Source organism: Sarcophilus harrisii, chromosome 4, assembly GCF_902635505.1.
Source record: "Sarcophilus harrisii chromosome 4, mSarHar1.11, whole genome shotgun sequence".
Lineage (NCBI taxonomy): Eukaryota > Metazoa > Chordata > Mammalia > Dasyuromorphia > Dasyuridae > Sarcophilus > Sarcophilus harrisii.
Window position 1 is genome coordinate 71,774,081 of NC_045429.1, and position 21,080 is coordinate 71,795,160.

The window sequence follows — 21,080 nt, forward strand, 5'->3', positions numbered from 1 at the left end:
GAGCCTGATAATTTTATTCAAAAAAGAGTAAATTAAGAATTATTTACCTCAACAAGAACTCCAACAAAAGGTATGGAAGCTTCTTCATATTTGATGAAGAACAACTCTGGATTTGTCTTCCAGACACCAAGCCATTTGTCTTTCATCTTTAATTTTTCTGATAGATATTTGCTCATTGCTTCATCAGCATCCTCTGCCTAGCACAAGCATTTTAATAGAAAATATTAATACCATTGTATTTATGACTAAATTGTCTTGCTGATTTTGATTTAATAAAAATTGATGAAAGTAAAAAGGAACATTACTTTTAAAGAGAGGAAATTTGTAGAAACAGAAATCAAAGTAAATACCACTTTATTTAGTTTAGACTTAAAACAAACTGGAAAGAAATATATAAGCATAATAATATAATACTTTGTGATATACTGAAGATGAGCCTTTCATTCAAAATAGAAATACTGTATATTTATCCAGACGCAAAATAACGTCGTTCCTCTCTAAGTAAAATGATCATTGGGAAAAAAAAAAATAATTCTTTGCTTCAAACTAACTTGTGCAAAGGGATATTGTTTATTATTGAGAGGACTTTTCAGAAACTATTTAATATATGAAAATCTAAAGCATTTTTTCATTGTATAAAAGCAAGCATCAACATCAAGCAAAGTGTCTGGCTTTGAAGTTGGCACAATTTAAATTTAAATTCAAAGATGACAAATGACATTTTTTTAAACTTGAAAGCAACCTGCTTTACAAATAAAACAATAACTTACATACTTTTATTTTACCAATTCCTATACTAATTTAGTATTCTTTATTTACTTTCATATCAAATGCATTTGGTTCATTTAAAAAAAGTATTTTAACTTTAAAATTTTTATTGAAACCTTATCCAGTATTCACATATAACATCTATGGGAATAGGCAAAAAATCTAATCTTTTAGAAAGGTACACTACAAATGTTTATCTTCTGAGAACTAACTATTCCTAAAACAAGAATTCTGGCCTATTTGCACAAAAATCAAAATTGAATTTATGTTAATAAATGTCCAAACTTTTAATAGTCCAATCTTGGAAAAAATGAAATAAAAAAGTCTATCAGTAATTCCAGGTGTTGCAAATCCACAATGGCAAGGACACATGCCTTCAACTTTTAGGGACCACCAATTAGAAAAACCCTTAGCAAGGCATCCCTTTACTTGTCAAAGTAAACTTCTACACCTGTGGAAAAATAATGTAACAAGTTTATACTGCAGTAATGATAATAAAAGTCATTACAACACAGTAAAAATGTAATGAGAAGAACTAAGAGAATGTATGAGAACAATATTACCTGAAGAACTAAATTATTCTGAATATTATAATTACTCAAATTAACTACAAAGGACTTATGAAGGAAGATGCTATCTATCTCCAGGGAAAGAACGGATAAAGTGAAGTATGTGTCCATGCACTGGAGAGAGACACAGAGAGAGGGGGGAAGGGGGAAGGGGGGAGAGAAGGCAGTAAAGGGAGGGGGTGAGAGAGAGAGACAGAGACAGAGAGACAGAGAGAGGCAGAGAGATGGGAGAGAGAGAGAGAGAGGGAGAGACAGAAAGAGAGAGACAGAGACAGAGAGACAGAGAGAGACACACACAGAGAGGGAGAGACAGAAAGAGAGAGACAGAAACGGAGAGACAGAGAGAGACACACACAGAGAGAGGGAGAGACAGAAAGAAAGAGGGGGGCGAGGGAGAGACAGAAAGAAAGAGAGAGAGAGAGAGAGAAAGAGAAAGAGACAGAGAATGAGAGAGAGATAGAGACAGAGAGAGAGAGAGATACTAAAAGGTGGTCCTTAAAGGCTTTACATATTTTCATTTCATCCTAACAGAAATTCTCTCAGAGGTGCTACTACTACCACCCTCCTTTTACTGATGAGGAAACTGAGGCAAAAGAAGATTAAGCGTCTTGCCCAGACTCACAAAATTCATAATTGACCAGGCACTCAATTCAGTATGCAGAGATAGAAGAAGAGGCAAAAAGCCCTTATGCTCAATCTAACGAGGGAGGCAAGCAAACGCGCACAAGCTTTAGTGCAAATAGAGGAAAAGGCTGAGCAGGAAGGCCCTACAAGCCACGAGGTTAGGAAGGCTTTCTGTGGAGGCTGTTTTAGTTGGGACTTGAAGGAAACCTAGAGGAGAAGGCAGGGCCGGGCCCCGGCCCACAGTCTGGTCCAGGAGAAGGTGTTCCGGGGCGGCAGGGAGCCCCGGAGAAGACTTGGTAGGGTGGGTGAGATGGCCCGGCAAGGCCCGGGCTTAGGGGGAATTACCCCCGAGTCCCAGCTCAAGCGCCACACGAACTTTAACTGTTGCCACTTGTCACCCGGCCCGAGGCAGGCAACACCGGCAGCCAAAACTCGCCCCTGGGTGACCGCGGCCGGGCTCCTTCCCAGCCGGAGCCCCGCGTCCCCCGCGGGCTCGGCGCAGGGCGCCGCTAGGCCCCGGGGGAAGGGCCCCGGGGGAAGGGCCCCGGGCTGGCCTGTCTCCCCAAGAGCGGCCGCTTGGCGGGTTGGAAGAACCCCGCGACCCCCAGGCTCCGCCCCGAACAGCGCCCCTCTTCTCCGGAGCCCCCCCCCCCAGGGCCCCCGAGCAGCTGGAGGACCGGGGCTTGGCCCCGGGCCGGCGCATCAGCCCCGTACTAGTCGGCTAGCCCGGGCAGCGCGGCCAAACGTGCCTGCCTCGGTTTCCCGCAAGGTGAAACGGGGAAACTCTCTACGAGGGCTGCTGGGGGGCTCGGGCCTACACCCAGCCCCTCCCCCGCCGGGGCCTCACCTTACAGCCCTGCAACACCTGGTCGCAATAGAGCGCCACCTTCTCGTCCCGCCACATGCCCCTCATGGGGGACGCGCAGACCGGCGGCAGGGGCTGCGCCTCCTCCTCCTCCTCCTCGTGCACCGAGAGCAGGCCCTCCTCCTCCTCCTCCTCCTCCTCCTCCTCCTCGCCGTCTCCGCCGGGGCCCTCGGCCTGGGGCATGGGCAGCAGCTGCAGCCGCCGCCGCGCCGCCTCTCGGCCGGCTCTGCCCTTCACGGGCCGCGGCGAGGCCACCACCGACCGCACCGGGGACAGGCTGCTTTTGGCGGCCCCTTCTTCGAGGACCGAAAAAACGACCTTCTCCCCGCGCCTCCCCGGGCTGATCCCCAGAGGCGAGTCTTCCGTCTCGGTACTGTCGGGCCCCGACGCCATCGCGTCTGCAGCTCGGCCTCGAGGGGGAGCCGTTAGCCACTTTTCCCGCCCAGCACAGGGCTGGCAATGAGCACGCGGCACGCGCCCTGGCGCCGCAACGAGCGGCGGCGGCGGAGACGGCGCGCGGCGCGGCTGGCGGGGAGCAGCCACGTGGCCTACAGGGCCCCCCCACCTTCTTCCGACGGCCTGTGCGCGCGCATGCACAACCACCTTCTGCGCATGCTCCTCCGCTGCCCAAGGGGGCGAGGACGCCACAGCGCCTCTTCTTTTCTGCGAGGATCTTCCTCGGGAGCGGGTCTTGAACGGACTCTGGTCCCTGGCACCACGCACAGACACCCAGGCCCACGGGTACAAGTCCGCCCGCAGGGCTCGGGCCTCTACACCGGCTGCTGAGCTGGTGCCAAGGCGGGGCCCATCGATAAACCAAAGGGGCCCGCGGGCGCTTCGACCCTTCGGGAACGGGCCGGGGAGCTCCGCTGATCTGGCAGGATGGGCCTGGAGGAAAGACAAATCCGGACAGCCCGGCCCGGGGAGCTTGTGCTGGAGGCAGCGGAGACGGGAGTCTGCCCACCCCCCCCCCCCCCAGGCGTGAACGCAGTGGCCCCAAGGGCGGCGGGAGGGTCAGACGCCCCCAAATGACTGAACAATAATGTGGACACATGTGCGTGTACGTGCATAGAGGCGGCGCGGGTGTGTTGTTACAGGCTCTGCACACATACCCCCGGGCCGCGTGACGCGGGCGTGCCGTGTCAGCGTGTCAATGCGCATGTGCGTACACGCATTATAAGTGTGGGTGGGGGTGCATATGCTTATGGGTGTGTGCCAATGGTATATACACACTAACAGCGTTATCTACTGCATGCGTATATGCATTGTATATTTATGTGTGTTTACATAGGCATGTATGCATGCATACTGTGGGTATGTGCATATTTACATGGGTGTGTATATATACACATTATAAATAACAGCGTTATGTAATATATGCCTATATATGCATTGTATATTTATGTGTGTGTACATAGGCATGTATGCATGCATACTGTGGGTATGTGTATATTTACATGGGTGTGTATATATACACATTATAAATAACAGTGTTATATAATATATGCATACATGTGCATTGTATATTTATGTGTGTTTACATAGGCATGTATGCATGCATACTGTGGGTATGTGTATATTTACATGGGTGTGTATATATACACATTATAAATAACAGCGTTATGTAATATATGCCTATATATGCATTGTATATTTATGTGTGTGTACATAGGCATGTATGCATGCATACTGTGGGTATGTGTATATTTACATGGGTGTGTATATATACACATTATAAATAACAGCGTTATGTAATATATGCATATATATGCATTGTATATTTATGTGTGTGTACATAGGCATGTATGCATGCATACTGTGGGTATGTGTATATTTACATGGGTGTGTATATATACACATTATAAATAACAGCGTTATGTAATATATGCATATATATGCATTGTATATTTATGTGTGTGTACATAGGCATGTATGCATGCATACTGTGGGTATGTGTATATTTACATGGGTGTGTATATTAAAAATTATAAAAAGGTTATGTTTATGCCTATTTGTTGTATATTTTTGTGTGCATAGGCATGTTGGCAACTGTGGGGTATGTTATTTAATGGGTTATAACAATATAAATAAAGTGTTATTAAAATTGCTAATTATTGTATATTTATGTGTGTTTTAAAGGCTGTATATGTGGGTTGTGTATTTTTAAGGGTGTATATAACAAAAAAAGGTTATTAATATATGCCCATATTGCATTGTATATTTATGTGTGTTTAATGGCATGTATGATAATGTTAGTAATTTTTGGTGTGTATATATACACATTATAAAAAAGGTATGTAATATATGCCTATAAAGCATTGTATTTTATGTGGTTTTAATGGCAGTATGCATAACCGGTTTTTAAGGGGATATACAAATTATAAATAAATGTATGTAATATGTCAAAATTTTGTATTTATGTGTGTGTCAGGCATGATGCCATACTGTGGTTGGTTTTTTTGGGGGTATATAAACATAAATAAAGTTTAATAATATATATTTAAATTATATTTATTTGTTACATAGGGCCATTGCATCAACTGTGGTATTGTATATTTACGGTGTATATAACACTTATAAATAACAGGTTATAAATATATGCCAAATGCATTGTATATTTATGTGTTTACATAGGCATGGCATGAAAGGGTATGTTATATTTACATTGGGTTATATAACATTAAAAAACCAGCGTTATGTAATATATGCCTATATATGCATTGTATATTTATTTGTGTGTACATAGGCATGTATGTACAACTGTGGGTTGTATTTTAATGGGTTTAATATTAAATTATAAATAACGCGTATTTAAATATTATAAATGCATTGTATATTTATGTGTTTTTACATAGGCATGTATGCATGCATACTGTGGGTATGTGTATATTTAATGGGTGTTATATATAAATTATAAATTGGGTTATTAATATATCCATATATGATTGTATATTTATGGGTGCATAGGCATGTATGTGCTCTTGGGATGTGCATATTTACGGTGTGTATATAAATAAAATTGTTATAATATAATATGTCATTTATATTTATGTGTTATACATAGGCACATACATAATACTGTGGGTATGTGTATTTTACATGGGTGTGTATAATTAACATTTAAAAAATTTATTAATTATCATATATGATGTATTTTATGTTAATAGGATTATGCATGCATCTGGGTTGTGTATATTTCATGGTGTGTATATATACACATTATAAATAACAGCGTTATATAATATATGCCTATATATGCATTGTATATTTATGTGTGTGTACATAGGCATGTATGCATGCATACTGTGGGTATGTGTATATTTACATGGGTGTGTATATATACACATTATAAATAACAGCGTTATGTAATATATGCATATATATGCATTGTATATTTATGTGTGTGTACATAGGCATGTATGCATGCATACTGTGGGTATGTGTATATTTACATGGGTGTGTATATATACACATTATAAATAACAGCGTTATGTAATATATGCATATATGTGCATTGTATATTTATGTGTGTATACATAGGCACATATGCATGCATACTGTGGGTATGTGTATATTTACATGGGTGTGTATATATACACATTATAAATAACAGCGTTATGTAATATATGCCTATATATGCATTGTATATTTATGTGTGTGTACATAGGCATGTATGCATGCATACTGTGGGTATGTGTATATTTACATGGGTGTGTATATATACACATTATAAATAACAGCGTTATATAATATATACATATATATGCATTGTATATTTATGTGTGTGTACATAGGCATGTATGCATGCATACTGTGGGTATGTGTATATTTACATGGGTGTGTATATATACACATTATAAATAACAGCGTTATGTAATATATGCCTATATATGCATTGTATATTTATGTGTGTGTACATAGGCATGTATGCATGCATACTGTGGGTATGTGTATATTTACATGGGTGTGTATATATACACATTATAAATAACAGCGTTATGTAATATATGCATATATATGCATTGTATATTTATGTATACATAGGCATGTATGCATGCATACTGTGGGTATGTGTATATTTACATGGGTGTGTATATGTACACATTATAAATAACAGCGATATGTAATATATGCATATATTAGTATATATTCATTGTATATTTATGTACATACATGCATATATAGATACATATATTATGAGTGTGAGTGTATGTGTATAAACACATGGGTGTGTATATATAACACATTATGAATGATAGCGTTATATAATGTATGCAAATATTAGTATATATATATGCCTTGCATATTTAAGTGTATATACGTATGCATATATACATACACATATGACTGCGGGTGCATGTGTATATTTACGTGGGTGTGTATATATACACATTATAAATAACAGCGTTATATAATATATGCATATTAGTATATACGCATTTTATATTTATGTACATACATGCATATATATTATGTGTATGAGTATATGTGTATAAACACATGGGTATGTATATATAACACATTTTGCATAATAGCATTATATAATGTATGCATATATATATGCATTGTATATTTATGTGTGTGCACAATGCATATGTAAATACATATAATGAGGGTATATGTGCATGTTTACATGGGTATATATATACATTATAAATAACAGCATTATAGAATATATGTATGTAGTAGTATATATGCATTTTATATTTACGTACATATGTGCATATATAGATACATATATATTATGAGTGTGAGTATATGTGTATAAACACATGGGTGTGGATATATAACACATTATAAATATGTATGCATATATATGCATTGTATATTTATGTGTGTGCACAGTGCATAAGTAGATACATATAGTGAGTGTGCGTATATGTGCATATATGAGTATGTATGTACACAATACGCATAAGGTATTATATATGTATTCGTATAGTGGTATATGTGTATACATTCCATGGCTATATGTGTACATGCTTATGTACATGCACATATGAATATAGGTATTTATGTATTACATTTGTGTGTGGGTATAGGTATATATACCCATATATGTATCCAAACTCTATATCCTGCTCAGGCACATGACCTTGTGGATTTGGTTTGGAGATCAGAATAGTCAAGGTCATCTGTACTGGCTAACTCACTCTGGGTAAGAGCAGACAACAACTTCGGTCACAGAAACAAAACAGTAGAATTACAGAGTAGAAGAGAACTTTTCCAAGATTACCAAACAATAGTAGAAACATTTGGCTTTTTCTCTCATTTCCCCTCTCAGAAGCTGAGAGCAGTGGAGAGGTAGCAACGTTTTACAAAGGATTGAAACAGATGATGGAGCAGAAAGGATGGTTTTGTTCTTTGTTTTTGAGAGCAATGCATCACTGGAAAAGAATGTGCCCTAGAGTTGTAGTAAGATCAAGGAATGACAAGTAGACAACCCTTAAATTCCCTAAAGAGATTCAAAATATCAAAAGGGCAGGGGAAGGCCCTAATTAGTACATTTGATGGATTCCTGGTGGAGTCCAACAAAAGAAGAAATGAACGAATGTAGTTTACGTGTTCATAACAATGAGATCACAGATTCTCAATGGAGTTTGACACATAAGGGCCGTGATTCTCAGAGAGGTTATTTATGATAAAATAATTTAAAGAAGGACAGGATCTCAGAGGTTTTTAGCTCAACCCAATAATTTTACAGAAGAGGAAACTGAGTCCCACAGACAAGTCACAAAGGTAAATCACTAGAACTGTGATTCACACAGTCCTCTGGCACCAAATCTATGTTCTTTCCACTACACCATGGCCTTTTTCCCCTTCTCTCTTGTGATGTACTTTACAAGCAACTTAGAATTCTCCCACTGCAAAATAATTGGGATTCAAAACAAGGTCAGGAATTTTCAGCTGAGAACAGTCAGAGGAGTGGTATGGGATGACATTTGGATTGAAAAATTGTTCAAAGTAATACACAATGGAGAAGGACAGCACAAAAATAATTTCTGGTGTTGTTTTCCTACTGAATGAGTGCCGTATTGGTTGCCACAATTTCTATTTACAATTTAGCAACGAAAACATTGGAAGTACTGACGTCACCATAGCATATTGGGAAAACACCTGCTTTCCTTCATACTCATCTGGAAGAACATTTTGTTAGGATTTGAGTCCAACACAAGGAAAACATTAGCTATCATGTTAACACAGTTTAGGGAACAGTAACAATACTCATCATGATCTGGGGTAGTCTTAGTCTGGCCCTTTTATTAGGAAACCCAGATGTTACTATGTCAAGATGCAATCACACAGATTCCACTCTCTGAGAACAAGAACTGTTTTGATATACTCTGTTCCCAAATAAGTTTGTTTCTCATAAATCCTACTTTCCTTGCTTTTAGTCTTAATAAATAATAAAGTAACAAAGAACATCTGTTCCAGAAGGCCCTACCTATGTGGGCAGAGCAGGAGACTATCTCTGTCATGAAAGTAAAACAATATTAGAATTTTAGAGCTGAGGATGATCTTAGAAAATATTAGAGATTATCTAATATGCCCCTCACTAGTTTTAATTTTTTAGATTTAAATTAAGAACAAGAAAGACTTTTTTAAAGTTAAATATACTTTTCAATGAACAAAAATCTAATTTCTAACTTTCTCATTGGAAAAGAAAAAGAATAGCCTTATAACCAATATGCATATTCAAGTAAAACAAATATTAAAAATAAAAAAATATTATGCATTATTCTACATCCTGAATCTATCACCTCTCCATCAGGAAGCAGATAACATGCCCTATCTTTAGTTCTTATGGATTCAGACTTAGTCACTGAGTTGATCAGTTTTAAAATCAAAGCAGTTCATTTTAAGAGTGTATAAATTGTTCTGGTTTTGTTCCTTTTATTCTATATTACTTCATATATATCTTCCCAGCTTTCTCTGAAACTTTTTTTTTTATTTCTTAGTACAATTCCTTTTATGTAGTAGGTGCTTAATAAATATTCATTGATTGAATCATGGCATAATAGTATTCCATTATATTCAAATACCACAGTTTGTTCAGTTATTTCCAAATTGATCAGAATTTCCCAAAGTTTCCAGTTCTTTTTGAATATAAAAAGAACTACTATAAGTGACTTTGTACTTTTGGGCGCTGTTCTACTTTCTTTGATCTCTAGTCCTAACAGTGGTATTTTTGGGTCAATTTAATAACTTTTTGGTTATAGTAAGAAATTGATTTACAGAATGACTGGACCACTTCACAGCTCTACTAATGGTACATTAATGTTAATGAGACTGTAGGCAATTATTAAAGTAGTTGTTTCTATTAAACTTCAGGCAGACTGTATTAGAGTACAGTAATTACTAGACCAATATGGCTAACTAATGAATAGGCAATTAGAAATTTTTACATCTATTTGGAATGAGCAGGTAAAATTTGTTATAATTATACTCTATAGAGAAAAAATAATAAATGAGTATGAAAGGTATGTGGTTATTAGATCAACAAAAATTGTTCCAAGTTTTAATAGAATAGCAGGGCTATGCATTTTTCCACAGCCCAATCAATATTTGATGTTTTTCTTTTTTTGAAAACTTTGCCAATTTAATGAGTGAGGTGGAACCTCAAAGTTGATTCAATGTGCCTTTCTTTACCAATGGATGATTTGGAGCATGTTTTCATATGGTTTGGTTTCTTCTTTTGAAAACTGATTACTCATTTTTTTTGATCATTTATCAATTGAAAAATGGCTACTATTATAAATTATTCAAATTATGAATGGGAATCAATTTTAAAAATATCTTGAGAATCAGACTTTTATCAGAGAAACTTGCTTCCAATGATTTTTTCCCCAGTTACCTCCTTCCCTTCTAATTTTAGCTACATTGGTTTTGTTTGTGCAAAACCTTACATTTTTTATGTAATCCAAATTGTCTGTTTTATCTTTTGTGATTCTCTCTATCCCTTGTTTTATTATCTACCCCTTCCATAGATCAGGAAGGTAATAGCTTTGTACTTTAATCTTTTTTTTTTTTTTAATTTAATAGCCTTTTATTTACAGGATATATACATGGGTAACTTTACAGCATTAACAATTGCCAAACCTCTTGTTCCAATTTTTCACCTCTTACCCCCCCCACCCCCTCCCCTAAATGGCAGGATGACCAGTAGATGTTAAATATATTAAAATATAACTTAGATACATAATAAGTATACATGACCAAAACATTATTTTGCTTGTACTTTAATCTTTAACGATTTCATCCTTTTTCTCTAAGTGCTGTTATTCATTAGAAGTTTAACTTGATATATCGTGGAAGAAATTGATTTATAACTAGTTTCTATGAGACTGCTTTCCAGTTCTCCCAGCAGTTTTGGTTTGTTTGGATTTTTTTTTTGGGGGGGGGGTCAAATAGTGAGTTCTTTTCCAAGGAATTAGCTTAGGAATTTGAGTTTATCAGACACTAGACTATTATGTTCTTTTGCTTCTGAATCTTGTATACCTAATCTGTTCCACTGGTCAGCCTCTCTGTAAGAAGGTTAAGTGTTTGAATTGCTTGCCCCAAGGTACCAAAAGCTAGTTAGTGACAGAGCCAAGAATGGAATCTTTATCGATTAACTCCCAATTCAGTGCTCCTTCTCTTATGTCATAATGTGATTTGAAGTAGAAACCTCTCACAGTCCCAAATATCTCCCTTACTCTGTCTGATTGTGCTATAGCTCACATTTTAAATTACTTTTTGGGGGAAAGTAGTAAATATTTAGGAAATCCCATTTAAATTTGAATGTTGTTTCTATAGTCATTAGTACTAAGATCAAATTAGCTCTAGCTTTCATTTCCTAAGACAACAATCTAGAGAAAATGGGAAATAAGCATTTATTAAATAGTTACTTTGTGCAAGGCACTGTGCTAAGTACATTACAAAGATCATCTCATTTGATCCTCACAATTATTATTCTCATTTGACATTTGAGGAAACAGAGGCTGACAATGACTACCTAGGATCATACACCTGGTAAGCGTCTAAGGCCAGATGACTCCAACACTGCAGATTCCATCCCAGCTGGGTGAGAGCAGATTCATTTTCATGAGTGGAGGGCTAGAGTGAACTGACCAGAAAGCTCGGGGCAATGATCAGGGAGGTCAGGCTTAAGCACAGATCACAACCAGGAGCAGCCCAAAGTCTTTGTGGATAAAAGGGAAAATATGAACCAACTTTGCCCATTTAATTTTCCTTAGTCTAGGCAAATGGACGTTTGACTTATTTTTGCCTGAGGGATTGGGAATGAGTAACTTAACCAGAGAAAAACTTAGAAGAGAAAAAGGCAATACTTGAATTTTTTTTTCAGACATCAGCAACCTAACTATAACATGCTATCCAAACGGCTCTGTATTTCCTACCGTATTGGGTTTGAATCTTGATACTAGTTAAGTGACCATAACCTCTAGTTTCCTCTAGCAGGGCTTCTTAAACTTTTTCCACTTGAGACCCCTTTTTGCTGGAGACATTTTCTCATGATCCCGGGGATAGAGTCTATAAAACAAATCAAAGACTTACTGATAATAAATCCTATTTTTGCTACCCCCCCATTCAGTGTCATGACCCACAATTTAAGAATTTTATAGGACTTGCCTTACAAGCATTACCAGTATGTGCCAGGGAATGCCCTAACATCCTGGAGTGATCGTGGGGTGGTGGGGAGTGATTAGTGCAGCTGCTGCTCCCGACCTTGAGGCTCCCAGATTCAGCCTGCAGGGCCCGTAAGGACACCAAGGACAGGAGGAGAGGGCCCTTGGCCCAGGAGGCACTAAAGGAAGACCAGGAAAAATGTACCAAAGGACTGGTGGTGAAGAGCTAAGCTGTGCAGGCTGTCTGGCCTCAGCTTTCAGTGCCTTCAGGGAGCCGATTACCTCCTCTTGACTTTGTATCTGTCCATATGTATAATATAGTTATTTACACATGATTTCCTCCATTAGAATGGGAGCTCCTAGTGAGCAGGGACTTGGTTTTTGCCATTCTACCCCCAGCAGTTAGCTCACTGTCAGGCCCATAGTAAGCTCTTAAAAATTGTTAGTTGACTTCACTTGATCATTGGAACTTCTTGTTCCCCTCAAGGAAAGCCACACAAGCATGTTCTATGGATATATTTACTCATAGAGTGGTTGTTAAAATCAAACTCTGTCTCTTTCTGTCTCTCTCTCTATACACACACATATATAATATATAAAATATCTAAAAATTACACATTACATATGTATATATGTATGTATGTGAGTGTGTCTCTGTGTGTGTGTGTGTGTGTGTGTGTGTATAGGATATATAGATAATATGTATATACTATCCTAAGGGCAAAGGAGATTCATAGGTGTGAAGTGATGAGGACCTTGTACCAAACTGGTAATTTTAGATGCTAGAAAGGGAGAATCCAGAGATTCTTTCTCACCATGAAAATGTAAAAATAGAAAAAAACACAATAAGTTGGTCATTAAGTATCATTTTAATAATAGAATTGCTTCATCCTTTCCACTCTAATTTTTCATTAAGGAAAAAAATTAATCTTTTGAAACATAAACCAAGTCATAAGTTTTATATTCAGAAGTGTGAGAATTGGATGAGAGTTTAATTTCCACAGAGTTACATAATAAAAAAATCAGAGAAATGAAATTTAAATTGGAAAAATGCAGAAAAATGAAACTTAGAAAATTAGAGAAATGGAATCAAAACCTAAGAAATGAAACCTAAAAGTTAGTTGCCATGGAACAAAGGAAATGAAATTTATAGAGGAAAGCCATAAATTAGAATAAGAAACAATATGCAGAAGGAGTAGATGTACACTGAAATAAGGGTAAAAAGAAAATAAGGGATAGGGTTATTGAATTACAGGGAATAGGAGTTGTACTTGTTGGCTGAGATTCACGTGGGATAGACTGTAGTACCCAGCCGATGGGGAAACAGAGAAAGGACTTTGAATAAAAGACTGTGCTAATACGCTTCAAGAAGGTGCCTACTAGCTGGACATCTGATCTTGCAAGAATGTAAAATACAGTTCTTTTCCTGGATTCATCAGTGAGTCAGTTGAGTTCTTGGTAAGATGCTTCTCTTTCTTTTTTTTCCTATGATCTCCTGCTCCTGCTTCTTTCTTCTTCTTTTCCTCCTTCCCCTCTTCCTCTTCTTCCTCCTCTTCCCCTTCCTTGTCCTTCTCTTCTTCCTCCTCTTCTTCATCCTCCTCCTCTTCCTTGTTCTCCTCCTCTTCTTCCTCTTCCTCCCCCCCTTGTCCTCCTCTTCGCCTTCCCCTCTTCCTCTTCCCTCTTCTCTTCCTCTTCCTTCTCCCCCTCTTTTCCCCTTTCCTCTCCCTCCTCCTCTTCCCTCTCCCCTCCTCCTCTTTCTCTTCTTCTTTTACTCCTCCTTTTCTGCTCCTCTTCTCCTCCTCTAGTCCAATAAATCCCCTTATTTTAAGATGAAAAACAGGCCTCCAAAGGGGAATTGACTTGCCCAGTATCGTGCTGATAACAGAGTAAGAAAGCTGTGCTTCTAATCTTCATCTCTTGACTCCCAATTTTGTGTTCTCCCCAATACACATGGTCTCTAAAAATGAATTTTTTCTCTTCCAACTACAATATTTATTTAGGAAGCAAATTACAGTTTTAAAGGTTATAACTTCCTCTCTCTTCCTTAATTTTCCTCTGCCTCATAAATATTTATATTCCTATCTTCTCATCATTATGTACATAGAGAAAAATCATTTTTTATTTTTATTATTTTATTATATAATTATTATTTTTTGCAATTTATTCTTGATTTTTGTATAGTGAATTCCTCTGAATTGGAGGCCAGTTGATAAGAGGAAGTCACAAAATGTTAGATGTGAAAGGAATGTTAGATTATCTCATCCTGACGCCTCATTTTACAGAAAAGGAAAATGAGTCTCAAAGATGATAAGGCGGGTTGAAACTGCATGTCTTCTGATTCATTCTAAGAAGCTCTTTCTTGTTCCCATCTTCCTTAAAGTTTGGTTTTTAGACCATTATCTACTGTGTAAGGATATTTGAATTTGGTTTTGATCATACCTGTCAACAACAATGAATGTGTTTCTCTGAGCCAGTAGAGCTGTGGAAGTTGTGTTTTTAGTATATTGTTAGACAAATATTTGCTGAATGAATGAGTATATTGTTGAATTATTTGAAATGCTGCTGCCATAGCCCTGGGGTGTTTGCAGGAATTTCATACTAATGGGGCCCCAGAAATAGTTATGTGGCACATAAAAATGTAAGTTGTTGAAGGGCAGGGAGAAGGAGGAGTATGAAAAGGGAGTGGATAGAGGCAACATTCCCATTTGCTCTATGTAGTTACTGGAAAACCATCACGATTCTATAAGTGATTTTAGGCAAAATAATGTTTGGTCTGTGCAGACGCTCTAGCCCATTGCCTTTGGAGTTCTTTTAGAGTGGTTATTCCTTTTTTCAAAAACTTAGAAATTTTCCAAGTAGAGCTTATGAATGGAGTGTACTTATATATTGGGTATTTTTTTTTTTCCATCTTGTAACTCCCTAAATTAGAAATTATTGCTAAATACTACATAATTGTATGGGCCTAAAGTCAGGAAGAAGTGATTTCAAAATGGCCTCAAACACTTAATAGCTGTGTAATCCTGAGTAAATCACTTAAGCAGTGCTTGCCTCAGTTTCTTTATTTATAAAATGAGAATAATAACTAGCACCTACCTCCCAGAGTTATTGTGAGGATCAAATGAGATAATAATTATAAAATACTCAGCATAGTGCCTGACACCTAGTAAATGATATGTGTTAGCTATTGGTATATTTTTATAACATTAACCTTAATTATATTTTGATATAGCAATACTATAATAAAATTAATGCATTATTAATATTATTTAAAAGTTCATTTACACAGCTCTTTTTGTAGTGGTAAGGAATTGGAAATTGAGTGGATGCTCAATTGGTCAAAGGCTAAGTTACAGTATATGAAGATAATGGAATATCATTATTGTATAAGAAATGATGAGCAGGCTGATTTCAGAAAAGCCTGGAATGAATTACATGAACTAATAGTGAGTGAAGTGAGCATAACCAGAATAACATTGTACATAGCAATAACAAAATTATGTGATGATAACTGTGATACACTTAACTCTTTTCAACAATGAGGTGATTCAAGGCAATTCCAATAGATTTGGGAAGGAAAATGTCATGTACATTTAAAGAGAGAAAACAATGGAAACTAAATGTGGATCAAAGCATAGTATTTTCACTTTTTTGTTTGTTTATATCTTTCTTTCTTATGGTTCCCCTCTCCCTCTGAGTTTTCTTGCCCACCATGACAAGTATAGAAATATGTTTAAAAGGATTGCACATAATTAAATTATAGCAGATTTCTTTCTCTCTTGGAGAGGAGGGAGGTAAGGAAGAGAGGGAAAAAATTAGAACACAAAGCTTTTAAAAAATGTTGAAATCTATCTTTACATATATATGGAAAAATAAAATACTATTGGAAAAAGTTATTTCCATTAACTTAAATTTTTGTCCATCATTATACTTATTTTCCCTCCTTTGTCATTAATCCCAAAGATCTGTGTATGTTCCAATTATGTCTGCAGAGAGAAGAGAAATTGATTTTTTGGGAAGAACCTCTCTCCTTATGTTGGCCAGAGGAGGTCACTAGAGAACTTCAGAGCTGATTAAATGCCACATTCCCAAAGGGCTGGGCGGTGCCCAAAAAATTCCTCTGGGCCACGCTCTGAATTTGCACTGAGTTGTACACTGTTTTGCTGCAGGACAAGCCTAGACATATTTCTTAAATGTTTCAAGTTTCTTTGCCCTTCAAGTGATATTCTGCTAAATCTCCAGCATCTGGCAGTTTGTTTTCCTTCAGCATTTTCATTTTGTATAAATTTCTTTCTCTCTCTCTCTCTCTCTCTCTCTCTCCCTCTCTCTCTCTCTCTCTCTCTCTCTCTCTCTCACTCTCTCTCTCTCTTCCTTTCTTTCTTTTTTTCTCTCTTTTTCTAACAAACAATTCAACTTTATATTTCATTCTAGATAAAATTACAAGTACTTGTTATGTCCAGAGGCACTCTATTAAAGAAAGGAAATGGAAGTTAAAGACCACGCTCAACCTAAAGCCACATAATATAGGGTTGTCCTTTAAAAAAGGGAAGAAATAGACACTATTGTTTCCTGACTCTGGAGATGTTTGGAAGGAGGTCTGAAGAGCTGATAAAATGTCTTGGATCTGTTGGCCAGCAGTCTAGATGCCTTCATGGAGAGATAAAAATTCTTCTTAATAGGTGAAGAAACTAAGGTTAACAGGGATTGAGGGCTATGCTCGAAGTCAACCATCCTTTTAAGATTCATGTTTCATGGTTCACTGCCTCTTACTTGGGCAAAATAATATTTTGTCATTCTATTATTTGGTATTATGGCCTGCTGACACAACATATTCATATTACAGGCTTGAAAGTTTCACCTCATTTGTATGTGCTCCAAACATCCTTGCTACAAATATAATTAACGCATGATAGGGGGAAAATTCATAAATTATTGCTTTAGGGCCCAGAATTCAATCTTGTGCTACTACTCTCCTTTTACATATAAATAATTATGACCAAGAGGCAAGAATCTATTGAAAATAAATGTGAATATTCTAAATAATGCAGGACACTACTCTCATATTTCTCATAGCACTTTGTCTAGACCCTTTATCACATTCTACCTTACATCATGCTTCAGGATTTTTTTTAATCTTTGTGTCTTCGTTAGCATAGTAACTTATCAATGGACCTATACAAGTGACTTTGTTGGAATGGGAAACTCCCTTTAGCAGCAGAGCAACTATTTTGGGAATTATAATGGCCAGTATCTGTCATCTGAATCCAAGGCTACTTCTCTATCCATTTCATCTTATATATAACAGTGCTTCAGGAATATTTGTTGAATTGATTTGAATTGGTAAAGCAAAACTCTGTTACTGGTATGAACGTAATTTTTTTTTTAATACATTTCTCAAGTTTTTAGCTCATAAAGAAAACCTATCTCAATTGAATTTGTAATCTTCTGCCTTTGCCTACAACCACAGTCTAAAATAATAGTTAATATGATCTGCCAACAGATAAAATTTCTCTATGAGAGGAGTCTTCATTCTATATTGCCCAATTAATTGACCAAAGTATTTTTGAACCTCTTAAAGAGATGTCCCACATCATTCCCTGGATCTCCTGATTTATCCTGGGATAAAGAGTATTGGATTGACTGTTCTATCTATGATACTGGGTATTATAGAGTGCTGGGACTTTTAGGATGAACTTTTGGATGAAAGCTTCTAGAAATTTATTGACATCCTTTGTGATGGGTACAGAAACGGTAGAAAGAATATGAAGTACAGTAGCAGGAATTCCTTCTTCTCCCTTTCCTGTACCTCACCCTTCCGGAAAAAAATATAGACAGTAGTACAGAAAAAATGTCTACATGCTAGCTATAGTAGTCATATCCTGCTGGGAAAAAAATTAGCCCACAGACCAGCTGGGGGTAGAGATGAAAGCAGAAAGATGATTTTAGAATAATTTTTATTATTATTATAGCTAACAATAGTAGTAGCAAGTCACATTTATGTAGCTCCTTATAGTTTATAAAGAACTCTTTTTATAATAGCCCTCTGAGATAGAAAGTAAGTTAGAAAAAAATTAATTTAATTCAACAAAAATTTATTCTATCTACTATGTGCAAGGCAATATACTAGGCAGATACAAAGACTTAAAAATTAGTCAGGAAATTTACATTCTACTGAAAATAAACATTGTATTAATGCTCGCTCCCAAAAAAAAGATTACTCTCTATATTCTTAGACTCAAAGAATCATGAGATTGTAAAGAGCTTTAGAGATCAACTAGTACAGCCCTCAATTTCATGTAGAGACCATGTACAATATGGCTGACAAGTGGTCATTAATACCTACTAAGTCATCCCATTTTAATTTTGGACAGCTCTCTACTCTTTGAGATCCAGAAGAAGAAAGCTATTTCTCCTTCTTTAAGACAAACTTTTAAATATCTGAAGAAAATTATCATGTCTTGACCTAAGAAACAGCAAAGTAGGGATATGAACTTTGATTAGAATGGATGCAGCAATGATAATTGACAACTCAGAGGAGTCAGAGCCATTCAATTATTTTGGTTTTGTTTTTTCTCCAAAGGAGAGGCTGTCTGATATAGTGGATAGAGAACTTGTTTTAATGTCAGAATGATCTGAGTTTAAGACCTGCCTCTAATATATGAGTTAACCTCTCATTGCCGTAGGCAACAGTTTTGTTGAGAAGGTACTGACCTTCATTAATAGACATATTACTTCAGCAAGAACTTCTTATACCAATGAAATCACAGGTTAAACCCTAATCCCTCATTCACTTTGTGCCTATTAAATAACTGCTTTGTGGGTCATCTATGAAAGTTGCCCTATTCTGTACCCAAAATTATTAATATGAAGGATACGGAGAAGTTTGTTTGCTGGTTGAGATGTTTTCTGGGTTCTTTTGGCCTCTTTGTTATAGTGAGTGTTTCACATCATTTAAAAATCTCAAAGATGATGGTAATAAATGTTAACATTTTTATTTATGTTAAATTTCCATTTTTTTCAGAATCAATAATTCATTTAAATAACTTGGATTTAAGCTGTTATAATTGTATTTAAGGTCTTTTCATATCCCACCCTTTTAATTTCAAGTTAATTTTGACCTTAACTCAACACTTTTGCTTCCACAATGACAGTGGAATGGCAGGAAGAAAAGCAGAGGGCTTTAAGAAACCCAATTTTTTGATCTAGAAATATTAATTTAATTGTAGATACTCTGAATGTGAGATCTCTGTCCAATGACCAGTGAATTTCCATATTATTGAAAGAAAGAAATGACATTAATTATGATAAAGCCAGAAAACAAAAGAAGTTGAAGTAATTGGAAGGATGGTTTGTAAGTTCTCCTTGGAGAGGCAAATGCGCCCAAAGGTAACCAGAAACATAATTTCTTTGGACATTTGGTCATTTTAAACATAAGCAAAAAAGACTATCATGTAGATAATTGCTGATCATGCTCTAGCATATGTAGCAGTCAAGCACTTAATTAAGCACTTACTATAAGTCAGGCATTTTTCTAAGCACTGAACATATAAACAGAGTTAAAAACAATTACTGCTCTCAAAGAGTACAAACTAATTTGTGGTAAAGAAGAGAAATTCTATGAAGAATGTGATAAGATTCCAAAACTAAGACCATTTATATTTTGATATTCCATACTCTAAGATGGCCATAGAAGAGGACAGAGAAGATGTTGGAAAATTTGTTTCAGATTTGAAAGAAGAAAAAATTCAAAGGCCATTGTACATTAGTATTGAGAAATTCCAGACCTATATAATATGAATATTTTCTTCCAGAAAAGAGTTAGAAGGTGTTGGATGTGACAGACACCAAAAGAAAATGAAATTGACTGATTTCAACAGATGACAGACACGGTTATTGATGTGAGGTCTGTAGTTTGATCATAAATTAGATAGGGAAAAGGTCAAAATTAACATTAAATTGGGGTTTGGAACCAGGATGTTAGAGAAAAGATAGGGACTCACTTGAGCTCTCCCAAATTTCCCTCCTACTAACATCTTTATTTCTTATTTTTTTAAATTAAAGCTTTTGATTTTCAAAACATATGCATGGATAATTTTTCAACATTAACTCTTGCAAAATCTTGTGTTCCAATTTCTCCCCTCTTCCTCTACCCCCTCCCCTAGAAGGCAAGTAATCCAATATACCTCCTGATGTTTTTAAATAATACCTCAAACCAAATTCTGAATTGGCAGAATCCACAAGAGGATGGAGTGAAACAATTTTCTAGCTCAAGACAACTTAAAAGGTTGGCAGGAAAGGTCTGTCACACTAAGGTGAGAGTAGAGCCAGTTCAATGCAGGTTGTGCCCCAGAAAACCAGCAACAGGCCATGGGGGTGACTGGATCAGCAAAAGGCATCTTTCAGAGCTTCTGAAAGGGGGTTAAGGGGTTGTAACAACCAGTCAGAAGGAGATTAAAAGGGTATCTTTTCTGGCACTGGAGGCAGGACTTCATTTCATTGCCCATGTACTGATCTGGGTTGTGCTCCAGGTCATATCACCAGGGTGAAGAGGAGCACTAGCATAACAGAGCTTGTGGCTGCAGAGAAGCAAGGACATTGGTCAAGACAGACCAGGAGAGTAGTAAACCCACC

General features: G+C 37.1%; 1 protein-coding gene across 5 annotated transcripts in view; it reads right to left on the reverse strand.

Moving 5' to 3' along the window:
• Nucleotides 1-3,257, reverse strand: part of SHCBP1L (SHC binding and spindle associated 1 like) — a 54,299-nt gene extending 51,042 nt beyond the window's left edge. For all 5 annotated transcript variants that reach the window (XR_004229302.1, XM_031937012.1, XM_031937011.1 and 2 more), the window contains exons 1-2: nucleotides 2,809-3,257; nucleotides 48-197 (exon numbers count right to left, since the gene is read on the reverse strand). Coding sequence is in view for 4 of the 5 variants with exons in the window: in XM_031937012.1 (XP_031792872.1) it covers nucleotides 48-197; nucleotides 2,809-3,219 (561 nt within the window). In the remaining variant the exon portion in view is untranslated. The remainder of the gene's footprint in view (nucleotides 1-47; nucleotides 198-2,808) is intronic.
• Between the last annotated feature and the right edge of the window lie 17,823 nt (nucleotides 3,258-21,080).